This window comes from Hyperolius riggenbachi, chromosome 8 (assembly GCF_040937935.1).
Source record: "Hyperolius riggenbachi isolate aHypRig1 chromosome 8, aHypRig1.pri, whole genome shotgun sequence".
Classification (NCBI taxonomy): Eukaryota; Metazoa; Chordata; class Amphibia; order Anura; family Hyperoliidae; genus Hyperolius; species Hyperolius riggenbachi.
The window spans coordinates 292873469-292892103 of NC_090653.1; the positions used below are offsets into that span (position 1 = coordinate 292873469).

At 46.1% G+C, this 18635-nt stretch overlaps 1 protein-coding gene across 1 annotated transcript; it reads left to right on the forward strand.

The window, feature by feature from the left end:
- Positions 1-4299: 4299 nt before the first annotated feature.
- On the forward strand, positions 4300-17679 carry MRPS2 (mitochondrial ribosomal protein S2). Its single transcript, XM_068249149.1, has 4 exons — positions 4300-4406; positions 5141-5266; positions 8393-8522; positions 14496-17679. Exons 1-4 carry the CDS (start codon positions 4361-4363, stop codon positions 15037-15039), a joined length of 846 nt encoding a protein of 281 aa, XP_068105250.1. The 5' UTR covers positions 4300-4360; the 3' UTR covers positions 15040-17679.
- Positions 17680-18635: the final 956 nt, after the last annotated feature.

Here is an 18635-nt window from a genome sequence, read left to right on the forward strand (position 1 = left end):
GCTTCTGAGAGCAGGAAAGAGGTAAAAAGGGGAATTTCTTATCAGTGAGGGTCACACTGTAGTCACTTCCTGTCTGAGTCAGGACTGAGTCAGCCACTTAGATACCTGATATTTAACTCTTTCAGGCAGAGAAAGGAAAAAAAAGGAACACAGCCTAGTTATATGTGTGCTTGGCACTGTACATACACATGTCTATCTCATCATGTCACATGTCACCTCGGGTATCCTTTAAAGGACATTCATCTGCAGATCAGATCCACCAGGATGGATGTTCAGATCTGCAGATGAATGTCAGTTAAACAAGGTGTGTATGAGATCTGCAGATATCATAGACTATGAATGCATTTTGCAGGAACAGACCTTTTGAATGTGTACAGCATCTGTGTGTGCAGCATCTTGAAAAGATTTGTATCTGATGGGGAGTTCAGCTCCATAGAATAGACTGTGTAGGTATGGCTCTCATACTACATGGAAGGGGGTAAGATTTCTGTCTGATGGGGAGTGCAGCTCCATAGAATAGACTGTGTAGGTATGGCTCTCATACTACATGGAAGGGGGTAAGATCTCTGTCTGATGGGGAGTGCAGCTCCATAGAATAGACTGTGTAGGTGTGGCTCTCATACTACATGGAAGGGGGTAAGATTTCTGTCTGATGGGGAGTGCAGCTCCATAGAATAGACTGTGTAGGTTTGGCTCTCATACTACATGGAAGGGGGTAAGATTTCTGTCTGATGGGGAGTGCAGCTCCATAGAATAGACTGTGTAGGTGTGGCTCTCATACTACATGGAAGGGGGTAAGATTTCTGTCTGATGGGGAGTTCAGCTCCATAGAAAAGACTGTGTAGGTGTGGCTCTCATACTACATGGAAGGTGGTAAGATTTCTGTCTGATGGGGAGTGCAGCTCCATAGAATAGACTGTGTAGGCGTGGCTCTCATACTACATGGAAAGGGGTAAGATTTCTGTCTGATGGGGAGTGCAGCTCCATAGAATAGACTGTGTAGAGTATGGCTCTCATACTACATGGAAGGGGGTAAGATTTCTGTCTGATGGGGAGTGCAGCTCCATAGAATAGACTGTGTAGGTATGGCTCTCATACTACATGGAAGGGGGTAAGATTTCTGTCTGATGGGGAGTGCAGCTCCATAGAATAGACTGTGTAGGTTTGGCTCTCATACTACATGGAAGGGGGTAAGATCTCTGTCTGATGGGGAGTGCAGCTCCATAGAATAGACTGTGTAGGTGTGGCTCTCATACTACATGGAAGGGGGTAAGATTTCTGTCTGATGTGGAGTGCAGCTCCATAGAATAGACTGTGTAGGTGTGGCTCTCATACTACATGGAAGGGGGTAAGATTTCTGTCTGATGGGGAGTGCAGCTCCATAGAATAGACTGTGTAGGTGTGGCTCTCATACTACATGGAATGGGGTAAGATCTCTGTCTGATGGGGAGTGCAGCTCCATAGAATAGACTGTGTAGAGTATGGCTCTCATACTACATGGAAGGGGGTAAGATTTCTGTCTGATGGGGAGTGCAGCTCCATAGAATAGACTGTGTAGGTATGGCTCTCATACTACATGGAAGGGGGTAAGATTTCTGTCTGATGGGGAGTGCAGCTCCATAGAATAGACTGTGTAGGTTTGGCTCTCATACTACATGGAAGGGGGTAAGATCTCTGTCTGATGGGGAGTGCAGCTCCATAGAATAGACTGTGTAGGTGTGGCTCTCATACTACATGGAAGGGGGTAAGATTTCTGTCTGATGGGGAGTGCAGCTCCATAGAATAGACTGTGTAGGTTTGGCTCTCATACTACATGGAAGGGGGTAAGATCTCTGTCTGATGGGGAGTGCAGCTCCATAGAATAGACTGTGTAGGTGTGGCTCTCATACTACATGGAAGGGGGTAAGATTTCTGTCTGATGGGGAGTGCAGCTCCATAGAATAGACTGTGAAGGTGTGGCTCTCATACTACATGGAAGGGGGTAAGATTTCTGTCTGATGGGGAGTGCAGCTCCATAGAATAGACTGTGTAGGTGTGGCTCTCATACTACATGGAAGGGGGTAAGATTTCTGTCTGATGGGGAGTGCAGCTCCATAGAATAGACTGTGTAGGTGTGGCTCTCATACTACATGGAAGGGGGTAAGATTTCTGTCTGATGGGGAGTGCAGCTCCATAGAATAGACTGTGTAGGTATGGCTCTCATACTACATGGAAGGGGGTAAGATTTCTGTCTGATGGGGAGTGCAGCTCCATAGAATAGACTGTGTAGGTGTGGCTCTCATACTACATGGAAGGGGGTAAGATTGGTCTGTGATCTGTCATTTTCCAAAGACTTTTATCTGATGTGTGTACTTAGCTTTACTTAGATTCTCTCTGTCAGTTTTGAATTTTTATGATGCCCAGTGATTCCTCACAATCCTATTAAGAGTTAAACCTCATAATCATTTTTTATTTTTGTTTCCTTATTGTTTTCTTGTTTTTTCTTTTTGTACAAGATAACTCGTTTTATTTTTTTCTCAACTCATTAAGAAAATTATTTTCTCTGTTTTTTTGTTTTTTTCGCCTTGATGTAAATGTGAAATTTGTGTTTCACCGTTATGGAATTTTTCTTTATTGTTTCAATAAAAAATATTTAAAAGCAAATAAAACCCCCAATAATACTAATATCAATATTTAAAAGTAATAATAATTAGCAGTGATGTGATATTATTTATTGGATTTGTATAGTGCCACTGCCAACAAATTACGCAGCACTGTAGGGATCATCTATCAATGTCCCAACTGACTGGGGTCCCCTCTGGTCCAGGGGCCCTGGCCATTGCAACTTCTGCACCCCCTAATGCTACACCAACAATTATAAATAGATGATAACAACAATATCAATAATAATAATAATAAATGTTAGACACTAAATAGACGTTTACTGTACTGTATACTATTGTCAGGGCTGCTGCAGTTAGCAGTGCGGCCAGCAGGTGGCTCAGGAACTCCTGTCTCCGGAGGAGGATGCGCTGTGTAGGAAGCCGCGCTATGATGTATTAGCAGTGCGTCCAGCAGGTGGCGCAGGATCTCCAGTATCCAGTGGAGGAAGCGCAGTAGAGGAGGCCGCGCTGCGATGTATCAGTGGCTGCAGTTAGCAGTGCGTCCAGCAGGTGGCGCAGGATCTCCTGTCTCCGGAGGAGGATGCGCTGTGTAGGAAGCCGCGCTATGATGTATTAGCAGTGCGTCCAGCAGGTGGCGCAGGATCTCCAGTATCCAGTGGAGGAAGCGCAGTAGAGGAGGCCGCGCTGCGATGTATCAGTGGCTGCAGTTAGCAGTGCGTCCAGCAGGTGGCGCAGGATCTCCTGTCTCCGGAGGAGGAAGCGCTGTGTAGGAAGCCGCGCTATGATGTATTAGCAGTGCGTCCAGCAGGTGGCGCAGGATCTCCAGTATCCAGTGGAGGAAGCGCAGTAGAGGAGGCCGCGCTGCGATGTATCAGTGGCTGCAGTTAGCAGTGCGTCCAGCAGGTGGCGTAGGATCTCCTGTCTCCGGAGGAGGATGCGCTGTGTAGGAAGCCGCGCTATGATGTATTAGCAGTGCGTCCAGCAGGTGGCGCAGGATCTCCAGTATCCAGTGGAGGAAGCGCAGTAGAGGAGGCCGCGCTGCGATGTATCAGTGGCTGCAGTTAGCAGTGCGTCCAGCAGGTGGCGCAGGATCTCCTGTCTCCGGAGGAGGAAGCGCTGTGTAGGAAGCCTGTGATGTATTAGCAGTGCGTCCAGCAGGTGGCGCAGGATCTCCAGTATCCAGTGGAGGAAGCGCAGTAGAGGAGGCCGCGCTGCGATGTATCAGTGGCTGCAGTTAGCAGTGCGTCCAGCAGGTGGCGCAGGATCTCCTGTCTCCGGAGGAGGAAGCGCTGTGTAGGAAGCCTGTGATGTATTAGCAGTACGTCCAGCAGGTGGCGCAGGATCTCCAGTATCCAGTAGCGGAAGCACAGTAGAGGAAGCCGCTCTGTGATGTATCAGTGGCTGCAGTTAGCAGTGCGGCCAGCAGGTGGCTCAGGAACTCCTGTCTCCGGAGGAGGATGCGCTGTGTAGGAAGCCGCGCTATGATGTATTAGCAGTGCGTCCAGCAGGTGGCGCAGGATCTCCTGTCTCCGGTAGAGGAAGCGCATTAGAGGAAGCCGCTCTGTGATGTATCAGTGGCTGCAGTGAGCAGTGCGGCCAGCAGGTGGCGCAGGATCTCCAGTATCCAGTAGAGGAAGCCGCTCTGTGATGTATCAGTAGCTGCAGTTAGCAGTGCGGCCAGCAGGTGGCGTAGGATCTCCTGTCTCCGGTAGAGGAAGCCGCGCTGTGACCTTCTGCGGCTGCTGCTGTGCGCACACATGGCGGCTTCCAGCGCGGTGCTCGGCCTGCGGCTGCTGAGGGCTGGTGAGTGGCTGCCGGGCTGGGAAGTGGGGGTGTCCGGGCTGCTCCTCCTCTCCCCCGGGGGGCTCCGCCATTATCCTGCCCGCCCGGGCTTCCTCCAGGACTGCTGCATTCACCATACATACTGCACAGCTAGATGCCCCCCACATCTCCCCCTAACTGTGGCTGCCTCCAACACCCCCACATTATGATGTTATAACCATGTGCCCCTCCAGCACCCCGTAACAGGTATAGGAATCTCCCCCCACCCTGTAACAAGCATACCAATCCCCCACACACCCTATAACGAGTATAGCAATCCCTTTCCACCCTGTAACAAGTATAGCAATCTCCCCCCACCCTGTAACAAGTATGGCAATCTCCCCCCACCCTGTAACAATCCCCCCCCCACCCTGTAACAAGTATGGCAATCTCCCCCCACCCTGTAACAAGTATGGCAATCTCCCCCCACCCCCCACCCTGTAACAATCCCCCCACCCTGTAACAAGTATAGCAATCTCCCCCCACCCTGTAACAAGTATGGCAATCTCCCCCCACCCCCCACCCTGTAACAGTCCCCCCCCCCCACCCTGTAACAAGTATGGCAATCTCCCCCCACCCTGTAACAAGCATATCCAGAGTCCCCTAGCTTCAGCAAGTTTGACAATTGAATCCTTCACTGTCTGCATTAGTAGATATCGCAGTCATTGTGGTTTTTATTAGCATTTATTTTACACGTATATTATTGTTTCCTCCAGGTTTGCAGAGATCATGTTGGCAAATGGCAGCTTCCTCTGGGCATATCCCAGTCCAGCCCTGGAACCGGCGTTATGCAACATTACAGGAACCCGACACAGAACCAAGCCAGGGTGACATCACAACAGGTGAGTCCCCAATACACAATATCCCTGCGTACATTACACCAGCATATCCCATCAGCCTCTGCACCACAGGAGCTTACACTCTAATGTCCTCACCATAGTCGCACACTATTATTATTATACATTTATATAGCTCTGACATATACCACAGCACTGTACAGAGATCACTGATCCATTCCCATCAGTCTCTGCACCAGAGGAGCTTACACTCTAATGTCCTCACCACAGTCACACACTATTATTATTATACATTTATATAGCTCTGACATATACCACAGCACTGTACAGAGATCACTGATCCATTTCCATCAGTCTCTGCACCAGAGGAGCTTACACTCTAATGTCCTCACCACAGTCACACACTATTATTATTATACATTTATATAGCTCTGACATATTCCACAGCGCTGTACAGAGATCACTGATCCATTCCCATCAGTCTCTGCACCAGAGGAGCTTACACTCTAATGTCCTCACCACAGTCACACACTATTATTATTATACATTTATATAGCTCTGACATATACCACAGCGCTGTATAGAGATCACTGATCCATTCCCATCAGTCTCTGCACCAGAGGAGCTTACACTCTAATGTCCTCACCACAGTCGCACACTATTATTATTATACATTTATATAGCTCTGACATATACCACAGCACTGTACAGAGATCACTGATCCATTCCCATCAGTCTCTGCACCAGAGGAGCTTACACTCTAATGTCCTCACCACAGTCACACACTATTATTATTATACATTTATATAGCTCTGACATATACCACAGCGCTGTACAGAGATCACTGATCCATTCCCATCAGTCTCTGCACCAGAGGAGCTTACACTCTAATGTCCTCACCACAGTCACACACTATTATTATTATACATTTATATAGCTCTGACATATACCACAGCGCTGTACAGAGATCACTGATCCATTCCCATTAGTCTCTCCACCAGAGGAGCTTACACTCTAATGTCCTCACCACAGTCGCACACTATTATTATTATACATTTATATAGCTCTGACATATACCACAGCGCTGTACAGAGATCACTGATCCATTCCCATCAGTCTCTGCACCAGAGGAGCTTACACTCTAATGTCCTCACCACAGTCACACACTATTATTATTATACATTTATATAGCTCTGACATACACCACAGCACTGTACAGAGATCACTGATCCATTCCCATCAGTCTCTGCACCAGAGGAGCTTACACACTAATGTCCTCACCACAGTCACACACTATTATTATTATACATTTATATAGCTCTGACATATACCACAGCGCTGTACAGAGATCACTGATCCATTCCCATCAGTCTGCACCAGAGGAGCTTACACTCTAATGTCCTCACCACAGTCACACACTGTTATTATTATACATTTATATAGCTCTGACATATTCCACAGCGCTGTACAGAGATCACTGATCCATTCCCATCAGTCTCTGCACCAGAGGAGCTTACACTCTAATGTCCTCACCACAGTCACACACTATTATTATTATACATTTATATAGCTCTGACATATACCACAGCGCTGTACAGAGATCACTGATCCATTCCCATCAGTCTGCACCAGAGGAGCTTACACTCTAATGTCCTCACCACAGTCACACACTGTTATTATTATACATTTATATAGCTCTGACATATTCCACAGCGCTGTACAGAGATCACTGATCCATTCCCATCAGTCTCTGCACCAGAGGAGCTTACACTCTAATGTCCTCACCACAGTCACACACTATTATTATTATTATACATTTATATAGCTCTGACATATTCCACAGCGCTGTACAGAGATCACTGATCCATTCCCATCATCAGTCTCTGCACCAGAGGAGCTTACACTCTAATGTCCTCACCACAGTCACACACTATTATTATTATACATTTATATAGCTCTGACATATTCCACAGCGCTGTACAGAGATCACTGATCCATTCCCATCAGTCTCTGCACCAGAGGAGCTTACACTCTAATGTCCTCACCACAGTCACACACTGTTATTATACATTTATATAGCTCTGACATATTCCACAGCGCTGTACAGAGATCACTGATCCATTCCCATCATCAGTCTCTGCACCAGAGGAGCTTACACTCTAATGTCCTCACCACAGTCACACACTATTATTATTATACATTTATATAGCTCTGACATATTCCACAGCGCTGTACAGAGATCACTGATCCATTCCCATCATCAGTCTCTGCACCAGAGGAGCTTACACTCTAATGTCCTCACCACAGTCACACACTATTATTATTATACATTTATATAGCTCTGACATATTCCACAGCGCTGTACAGAGATCACTGATCCATTCCCATCAGCCTCTGCACCACAGGAGCTTACACTCTAATGTCCTCACCACAGTCACACACTATTATTATTATACATTTATATAGCTCTGACATATTCCACAGCGCTGTACAGAGATCACTGATCCATTCCCATCAGCCTCTATACCAGAGGAGCTTACACTCTAATGTCCTCACCACAGCCACACACTATTATTAGTATACATTTATATAGCTCTGACATATACCACAGCGCTGTACAGAGATCACTGATCCATTCCCATCAGTGTCTGCACCAGAGGAGCTTACACTCTAATGTCCTCACCACAGTCACACACTATTATTATTATACATTTATATAGCTCTGACATATACCACAGCGCTGTACAGAGATCACTGATCCATTCCCATCAGGCTCTGCACCAGAGGAGCTTACACTCTAATGTCCTCACCACAGTCACACACTATTATTATTATACATTTATATAGCTCTGACATATACCACAGCACTGTACAGAGATCACTGATCCATTCCCATCAGTCTCTGCACCAGAGGAGCTTACACTCTAATGCCCTCACCACAGTCACACACTATTATTATTATTATACATTTATATAGCTCTGACATACACCACAGCGCTGTACAGAGATCACTGATCCATTCCCATCAGTCTCTGCACCAGAGGAGCTTACACTCCATGTAATATCCATGTAGAAACCCCTGCAGTGTTTGGTGCCACGAGGCAATATCTCCTGTGCTGCTGTAGTAGGACTCTCAGCTCGTATTCTCAGCCTTGCGTCTGTTTTCTGTAGACTTTGACAAGTGGTTGGTCTCTGAACCGCTGAAACATCCGGACTTCTTTAACGTGAAGGAGCTGTTTTCCGTCCAGACGCTGTTTGACGCTCGTGTCCACCTGGGTCACAAGAGGGGATGTCGTCACAGGTGAGACAGAAAATATTGGCTTGGGTCACCCCCCCAATCTGGCAAGCAATAGTGTCTTGAGTTTAAAAGACACTTGAAGTGAGGGGGATATGGAGGCTGACATATTGACTGTATTTTTTGCACTAAGAGACTCACTTTTTTTCCCCCCAAAAGTGGGAGGAAAAAGTCCCTATGACTTATAGTCCAAATGCAGGGAGTTCCTGACTTGTGAACGCTGCCAATACAAACCTCCAACCAGCCGCAATATCTGGAACTCCCTGTACTGTGTCCATGCAGAGGATACAGAGGGACGCAAAGGGGCATAGAGGGGACAGAGGAGAACACAGGGAGATACAAGAGGTACAAAGGGGGCATAATCCACAAGATGCCCCTTCACCATGGATGCACCAGGTTTAGTATATATATATTTTTCCCCTGGTTTTTGCCCTCTAAACCTGGGTGCACCTTATGGTCAGGAGCATTTTATAGTCCAAAAAATACGCTATTTCCTTTTAAAGGACAACTGGAGTGAGAAGAATATAGAGGCTGCCATATTTATTTCCTTTTAAACAATACAAGTTGCCTGGCAGCCCTGCTGATCTGTTTGGCTGCAGTACTGTCTGAATAACACCAGTAACAACCATGCAGCTAATCTTGTCAGATCTGATAATAATGTCAGAAACACCTGATCTGCTGCATGCTTGTTCAGGGGCTATGGGTAAAAGTATTAGAGGCAGAGGATCAGCAGGACAGCCAGGTAACTGGTATTGCTTAAAGGAAGTAAATATGGCAGCCCCCATATCCGTCTCTCTTCAGTTGTCAGTGCATATGGCCTGGCTGTTCTGCTGATCCTCTAATACTTTTACCCATAGATCCTGAACAAGCATGCGGATCAGATGGACAGAAAACCAGACGGCACTCCACTGACTGCAACTCAAATTGCTATATTCAGGAACAAGAGATTACGTGTTACGGATAACCTCCTCCATCATGAAGCAGTTTATCCGTAACACGTAATGTTTTATTCCTGAATATAGCAATTTGAATTGCAGCCAGTGGAGTGCCGTCTGTTTTTTTTCTGTTTAGAGTTACCTTAAAGAGGAACTCCAGTGAAAATAATGTAGTAAAAAAAAGTGCTTCATTTTTTACCATAATTATGTATAAATGTTTTAGTCAGTGTTTGCTCATTGTAAAGTCTTTCCTCTCCCCGATTTACATTCTGATATTCATTACATGGTGACATTGTTACTGTGGGCAGGTTATGTAGCTGCTCCTAGCTGTTTTGGCTGTTAGAGACAGCTGTAAGCAGCTATTTTCTGTCTGTGAACCTTGTTACATTGTGGCAGTTTGCCCAGAGTACCGCGGTACTCAGAGCTTCTTGTGGGAGGGGTTTCAGCACAAAATCAGTCATACAGCGCCCCCTGATGGTCTGTTTGTGAAAAGCATTATATTTCTCATGTAAAAGGGGGTATCAGCTACTGATAGTGATAAAGTTCAATTCTAGATTGGAGTTTCTCTTTAAACCGTGTGAGCGGTCCGGTTTAAGACTTGGCATCGGCAGATTATCAGGTTGAGTATACCTGAAATAGCTGTATCCGTGGCAATCACACCAAAAGGAATGCGGATCAGGTTCTCTGACTGAAGAGTGACTGGATTAGCTGCATGCTTGTTTCAGGTGTGTGATTCAGCCACTACTGCAGCCAGAGAGATCAGCAGGATTGCCAGGCAACTGGTAATGTTTAACTGGAAATAAATATGGCAGCCTTCATATCCCTCTCTATTATTGTTTATTTAAACCACCACCATATCCTGTGGCGCTGTACAGAGTAAGGCCACGTTCACATCATCAAACGCGGACGGCCGTGCGATCAGAACACAACACGTCCGAACGCACGGCATCTGCATTTGTATGCGTTGCGTGGCTGATCCCATTCACTATACTGAATAGGTCAGCTGGGCGTTTTTGTTAAAAAATGTGTGCAGCATGCGTTCGCGGACCGCACTGGTACAACGCATGCAGTGTGAACATCAGACTGTGCAGGCTACGCACTTCTGATGCTGCGCGATTCTGCCTCCTGAAACTCGGATGGCAACGCATGCAATGAGAACAGGGCCTAAGAAGCGAGCGCAGGGTACACAATACAGACAATGGCATACGCAGAATATAGACACTGGTACCTCATACAACATTGGTAGACATCATAGTAATTACAGCAACAAATGTAACATGATGAACATATTGGCCTCGATTTTATAAAAAGCAGTGCGATACAAAAATAAAATTCTTGTCGGGAAAATACCGCACTCTGTATTTTCCCGGTCTGTGTACTAATTCATAAAGATTTCCCCAGCTGCCGTTTGAAGGTCGGTAAATTACTGCAGCCCATTGAGCGGTAGAGTAGAGCAGTGTCTCCATTCTCTCTTTGCCCTGCAGAAATGACTCAGAAAGATGACTCGCACAGACTTTCCCTGCCTGCACAAATGACTCACACAGACGGCTCTCTGACCAAACAGACTTCTGCTCTCTGCACTTTGCATTCATCAGAGCTGTCAGAGCTGTCGGTAACTTGTTATCGCCTCACCAGAGATGTCGGTAACTACCGCCAGGCTTACCGCTTGTTGCAGGCTTTATGAATTGACATTTACTGACATGTGTTGGAGGTAACTACAGCCAAGTCTGTAATTTATCTCCCTGGTCGGTAATGTCAGCTTTTTATGCGGTAACAGCCTTTATGAATTGTCACATTTCTAAGTGGTCGGGAAAGTCTGCTGTATTCAGCATTACCGCATGAGGTAATGCTTTATGAATCGATGCCATAGTATAGCAAGTTCCACAAGAGGATGGGTAGTATACAATGTGTATAGTTATGGTCAGTGTGCGTTTAGGTTATATTTAGTAAGGAGCACAACTTGGCCAGAGGTTAAAGGGAAATGGCCTAAGTTAGAGCGTATGCTTGTTGGCAGCCTGGCAGCCCTACTGATCTATTTGGCTGCAGTAGTGTCATGAGTCACACCAGAAACAAGCATGCAGCTCATCTTGTCAGATCTGACCATAATGCCAGAAACACCTGATCTGCTGCATGCTTGTTCAGGGGCTATAGCTAATAGTATTAGAGGCAGAGGATCAGCAGGGCTGCCAGGCAACTGGTATTGCTTAAATGGAAACAAGTATGACAGCCTCCATATCCCTCTCACTACATTTGTAATTTAAAGATTACAAAGGTTGGACAGTGTAATTCGTCTTCTTAAAGGGACTCCGAGCAGTGCAGTAACTATGGAAAGATGCACATCATTGTAAAGCTCTCTTTCTCCTCTTTCCAATGATATATAAACCGCCGCCCTACGCCTTTTTAGTTTTCGCTATTTTCGCAATTAAAATTGCTGCGGCCGCAATTTCGATCGCGAAAATAGAGAAAACTAAAAGGCGTACGGCGGCGATTTAGGTGTCGTCAGAAAGAGGAGAAAGAGAGCTTTAAAATGATATCCATCAAGCCATAGTTACATTGTATTACACAGGGCGACTTTTTCTCAAAGTCAGCAGCTCCATTCAGCAGATATCATTTTAAAGCTCTTTCTCCTCTTTCCAATGATATAGAAATCGTCGCCCTACGCCTTTTAGTTTTCTCTATTTTCGCGATCGAAATAGCAGCCGCGGCAATTTTAATCGAGAAAATAGCGAAAACTAAAAGGGCGTAGAGTGTCTTTTCTATATCATTGGAAAGAGGAGAAAGAGAGCTTTAAAATGATGTGCATCTTTCCATAGTTTCTGCACTGCTCGGAGTCCCTTTAAAACAGAAGGTATTTCAGGTAAGTGAGCATCTGGGTTTTTCCCATGATGCATCACTGCTTAATATGCCAGACTTAAATCCAGAACAGCTGGCATAGCAAGCCCGGTATTCTTCCGCCTGGCGGATCGCTCAAGACCAGTCTTATCAGCTGAACGACGGACTGTACACATGACCGATTTGACGTCCGGACGTCCAAATGACGGTTCGTTTAAAAAAATCCGACGTGTGTATGGGCCTTAAGCCACAAACCCTGAACAAGCATGCAGCAGATCAGGTGTTTCTGAGATTTTTGTCAGATCTGACAAGATTAGCTGTATGCTTGTTTCTGGTGTGATTCAGACACTACTGCAGGCAAATAGCTCAGCAGGGCTGCCAGTGAACTGGTATTGCGTAAAAGGAAATCAACATGGCAGCCTCCATATACCTCTCACTACAGTTCTCCTTTAAAAAAAAAAGTCTACTTACCCAGGGCTTCCTCCAGCCCCCTGCAGCCCTCCTGTGCCCTCGCCGCAGCTCTCCGTTGGAGATGCCAACCTCGTCAGGTCGGCAACTACTGCGCAAAACTGATAAAATGCACTTTTATTTCCATATAAAATAATGGCGCCATATATTGTGATAGGGACAAAATTTAAATGGTGTAATCACCTAGTCAAATGGGCAAATAAAATACATAGGTTTTAATTATGGTAGCACATATATTATTTTAAAGCTATAATGGCCGAAAACTGAAATAATGATTTTTTTCTGTTGTTTAATAATCCTGTTAAAATCCCTTTTAGAAAAAAATTCTTAGCAAAATGTACCACCCAAAGAAATCCTAATTAGTGGCGGAAAAAACAAAATATAGATCAATTCATTGTGATAAGTAGTGATAAAGTTATTAGCGAATGAATGGGAGGTGAACATTGCTCTGTTGCATAAGGTGAAAAATTTCCGTGGGCTGAAATGGTTAAACAATACCAGTTGCCTGGCAGCCCTGCTGATCTATTTGGCTGCAGTAGCATCTGAATAACACCAGAAACCAGTATGCCACTAATCTTGTCAGATCTGACAATGTCAGAAACGCCTGATCTGCTGCATGCTTGTTCAGGGTCTATGGCTAAAAGTATTAGAGGCAAAGGATCAGCAGGATAGCCAGGCAACTGGGATTGATTCAAAAGAAATAAATATGGCAGCCTCCATATCCCTCTCGCTTCAGTTGTCCTTTAAGTAGGAAGGCCTTTTAGTCCCCTACACTTTCCTAGTCGTTCTGGGTCACCCTGAGCTGCTTGGGTATTTTGTTGTAAAGGTTGGAGACGGTGCAGTGCTTTTCAGCGCTGCTAAATTTGGTCGCAGCCGGCGCCTCCATAGACTACAATTGGAATCATTCCTATTGCAGCGCTCAGTGAGTAACGTCGGCTCCAAGGTTGCTTAAAAACAATCTGCACACTGGACCCAACTGCATACATATCGCTCATAAGGTATCATCACTGAACCGGGTTTCGGCTCTATGCCGTCATCAGAGGATAAGCCGGTAGGGAAGGAGAGACGATCTAATCTCTGAAACATACCATCTTTGTGTGATAAGGTGCACTTGGATTTGGTTCAGTGCAGATACTTTATGAGCGATATGTATGCAGTTGGGTCCAGTGTGCAGGGACCCACAATGTAAGCTGCTTGGTTTTTAACTTTGCAAATTGTTAAATAACATTTTAACCCCTTAATACAAAATCCTACTAAGCCCGGCATATTGTTTGTCCTGTGGTGGTGGACACTATATACCCTTGTTGAGCACCGGGTGGCTGCAGGCTGGAACAGGATTGGGGGGATAACAGCGCTGAGGAATACTTGTACCATACCTGAAGTGAGAGGGATATGGAGACTGCCATATTTATTCCCTGCTAAACAATACCAGTTGCCTGGCTGTCCTTGGCTGCAGTAGTGTCTGAATCACACACCTGAAACGAGCATGCAGCTAATCCAATCACACCTCAGTCAGAGCACCTGATCTGCTGCATGCTTGTTCAGGGGCTATGGCTAAAGGTATTAGAGGCAGAGGATCAGCAGGACTGCCAGGCAATCTGCATTGTGTAAGGGAAATACATATGGCAGCCTCCATATTTATCTAGCTTCAGGCTTCCTATAATCCAGCCCATTTATTGTTAAGGTTGGAACAAGCTCAGATCTGATCGTTTATGGAACGTTTTTAACTCTTTCCTCTCGGCAGGTTGATGGAGCCATACATCTTCGGCCATCGATTGGATCAGGATATCATCGATTTGGACCAGACCGCGGAGCACCTCCAGCGGATGCTGAATTTCGTGGCGCACGTCGCTTACCGCAGGGGGGTTATTCTCTTCGTGTCCCGGCGCCCTCAGTTCACCCACCTGGTGGAGAAGCTGGCGAAGGATTGCGGCGAATACGCCCACACGCGCTTCTGGCAGGGCGGCCTGCTGACCAACGCCCCCATCCAGTACGGGAGCGGCGTGCGTCTGCCCGACCTCATCATCTTCCTCAACACCCTCAATACCGTCTTCGAGCAGCACGTGGCGGTCCGCGACGCCGCCAAGATGAACATCCCCACCGCCGCCATCGTGGACACCAACTGTAACCCCTCCATCATCAGCTACCCGGTGCCTGGCAACGACGACAGCCCCGCCTCCATGGAACTGTACTGCCACCTGCTGAGGAGTGTCGTCACCCGCGCCAAGGATAAGAGGAAACAGATGGAGATCCTGTATGGACTGCGAGAGAAGATCAGAGCCTCCTAGTGGTGGCTTCTGTCACTGCAGCCAGAGCTGATAGCTTTGTGGAGAGTTACTCCACCTGTTTCCACCATCTCAGTGGTGAGATCTCTGGATTCCTAGCCCTACACACCAGAGGAACCTGCCTTATTGGAGTGACTTTATATGTCAGGGACTCCAGTCATGATCTCTGCAGTCCTTTGCCCCCTTCTCTGCCCATCCGCCACAATTATGTCTAGGATTCTCTCCCAATCCTGGAATCTCTACCTTATGGTGTTCCCAGCTCGGCACACCTGCCACGCCCATTACCTAGAGCCTGTCTCTCCTGGATTTTTTTGGTCAGGGGGAGATCTCTGTGCTCCGGAGTTCTCAGATTTGCCCACTTGCCTACCCCATAACTTGGAATTTTGGTTTCCTCTGATGGATTCTCCTATATTGCAATAGGCATGGTTATTGAGATGTGGGCAATTTAGCTTGCATGCAAATTGTATGAAAATCGTATGCAGCCTTAACCAGAGCGGAAGCCCCCTCATGTATTTTAGCATATATATCAGTGGGAACATTAGAGAAAACACCTACCTTGCTTTCTGTTTCATCCTTCACTGCTCAGCCTGCTTGTTATCAGCCCTGATAAACTCCCCGACTGAGCATCCAGTCTGGCTTTGCTCAGGAATTATTATAGCTGAGTCTGTCTTCTCTGATGTCTTTCCATGCCCAAGCCTGCCTCCTTCTGGCTCTGCTAGAATGACTCCGCTATGATTCCAGAGCAAAGCCAGACTGAATGCTCAGTGGGGGAGTTTATCAGGGCTGATAACAAGCAGGCTGAGCAGTGACGGATGAAACCGAGAGCAGGGTAGGTGTTTTCTCTGTTACCACTGATATATATGGTGAAATACATGAGGGGTCTCTGGTTCACTTTAAGCTAATCAGAAGCACTCCCTACCAGTTTTAAATGGCATAATTCCAAGCTGCATAATTTTGCATTACATTTGCATGAAAGCTAAAATTTGCATTTCATTGACCATTACTATAGTTTAGGGGCTACATTGGTGAGATTTCTACACCAGAGGCTCTCATTTCCTTCTGCATTCTTCTGTTAGGGATTTTGGTGATGGTGTCTCAGGGCCCGTTTCCACTATCGCGAATCTGCATGCGTTTCCTGCATGCAGATTCTCACAGCCAATACAAGTGGATGGGCCTATTTCCAGTTTGTCAGTTTTCCTGAGCGTTTTTCTGTGCAGGATTTTTCTGCACGGCAGAGCCCTCAGAATTCGCCTGCGTGTGGAATGCATGCGAATCGCCGCTAATGTATTTAATAGGGAAATCGCCTGCGGCTTTGGTAAGCGAATTTTCATACAAATTCGCATGGAAATCAATGGAAAAGCACACCAGCACTGCCATGGTTAAATTCGTATACAGCGTCATCCATGCGAATTCGCATACACCCGGATGCGAAATCCGCATGCAAATTTTAACCGCGGCGATTCGCACCGCACAAGTGAAAACGGGCCCTCAGTGTTCCTGAGTTCCCAGCTTTGCTCACCTGTTGCTCCTGAGTTCCCAGCTTTGCTCACCTGTTGCTCCTATTACCGGAGACTCCGCCTTTTAGACGTCTGGCTTCATTTTTGTAGATTTAGTCACTGAGTCCCAAAGAGTTCCAAGAAGCCAGCAGGTGATCTCTGCCCACCGAGGCTCCTCCTACAGCTGAAATATCACTTGCGATTGGTCGTCTGTGGAGCACCTGGCTGCAGCCCTGAAGAGCTTTGAGTCTGCCAGGAGAAAAGCGCAATATAAATTGTTTGGTGTCTTGTTATCTGTGTTTTGCTTATTTAAAGGACACCTGAAGTGAGGGATATGGAGGCTGCCATATTTATTTCCTTTAAAGAGATACCAGTTGCCTGGCAGCCCTGCTGATCTTTGGCTGCAGTAGTGTCTTAATCACACCAGAAACAAGCATACAGCTAATCCAGTCGCACCTCGGTCAGAGCACCTGATCTGCTGCATGCTTGTTCTGGGGCTACGGCTAAATGTATCTCAGGATCAGCAGGACAGCCAGGTAATGTGCATTGGTTAAGAGGAAGTAAATATGTCAGCCTTCATATTTCTTTCACCGTTAATTCCCAGCAGTTCTGGGACATAAGTGAGATTGGACGGTATAGAGTACATACATTTACCCATCATCGCCACCTGCAGGTGAAACCGGTCAGTTTAGACACCTACCTATGTTGCTGTTACTTACAGAGTAGGATGTAATCATTTGACAGGTTTTGGACTAGTCCATCTCCTCATGGGGGATTCTCAGTTTCCTTTAACCCGTTTACTGATTGGTAGTCGCTCAGCTCAGCTCAACTGCCAAAATACTGTAGTGTGCAAGCAAGTAAGGAGGCCGGCATCTTCATTCTGATCTTTTCCATAGAGGGTTTTTGTAAAGAATAAAGGAAATACTGAGGATCCCCCATGAGGAGATGGGCTAGTCCAAAGCCTATCCTATCTGTCAGCTTTTACTACCTTGTGTAAGTTACAACATAGGAGAAAAGTAATTTATAGTACATTTTACTCATTTTAAGGTGGTCACTAACGATACAATACCATATGTTTGTCTCTACAAATGTCCTTCTTCTCTGTTGCTGTGTCCATGAATAAAATATTACCGTCATCCTTTGTATATTTCTCGGCTGTTGTGTCTTCTGTATAATTGTGGTGTCTTTAGAAGTTAATTATTTTCATTTGCCATCTTTTACTTCGGCAGTATGATTGGTCGTTATTAAAGAGAACCAGAGACGAAGCACCCTCATGTATTTTATTACATTTATCAGTGGGAACATGAGAGGAAGCACCTACCCTGCTTTTAGTTTCATTCTTATCTGCTTAATTAGTCTATTAGCAGCTGTGATAAAAATTCCGGATTGGCTCAGTCTAGGTTTGACCTGGAATCATTATAGCTGAGTCACTCTTCTGTGGAGTCTTTTCAAGCCCAAGCCTGTCCCCTCCTGGCTCAGCTTTCCTGCTTTGCATACTGAGAGCTGTGATGACATGGAAGGGGCTGCTCCTGCTGAGAGAGAAGCTCTGAAACAGACAAGTGTGGCTGCAATATGATCTGTGTGCACTGTGCATAGATACTGATGATGACTGCAATTTCATTCCTATGAGAGACACTTCCTACAGGCAGCTGCACATCATACCAAAATGAAAGCACACAGATGAAAGGCTGCAGCAGCCTTTCTCATCTAGCCTAGATAGCAGCCTAGGCTCATATAGCCTAGACAGCACATCCAGAACAACTCATAACCCGGAAGCAGAAGGGATTTGAGCCGGCGGCCATATTTGATTTTTCCTGGAGCAATAATGGATAAACACTAAAAAAGGCACACCAGAGCAGCGAAATTATCAGGTAGAGCATTTATTCTTTACAAGCTATCGACTGATATGTTTATTTTGTGTGACACGTTCATCTCTGGTTCCCTTTAAAGAGACTCTGTAACATTCAAAAGATCCCCTGGGGGGTACTCACCTCGGGTGGGGGAAGCCTCCGAATCCTAATGAGGCTTCCCACGCCGTCCTCTGTCCCACGGGGGTCTCTCCGCAGCCCTCCGAACAGCCGGCGACTGTGCCGACTGTCATTT

Coding starts and splice junctions, on each gene's coding strand:
- MRPS2 (XM_068249149.1), top strand. CDS start 4,361: ATGGCGGCTTCCAGCGCGGTGCTCGGCCTGCGGCTGCTGAGGGCTG. Junction 4,407..5,140: donor CCTGCGGCTGCTGAGGGCTG/GTGAGTGGCTGC, acceptor TGTTTCCTCCAG/GTTTGCAGAGATCATGTTGG. Junction 5,267..8,392: donor CCAGGGTGACATCACAACAG/GTGAGTCCCCAA, acceptor TGTTTTCTGTAG/ACTTTGACAAGTGGTTGGTC.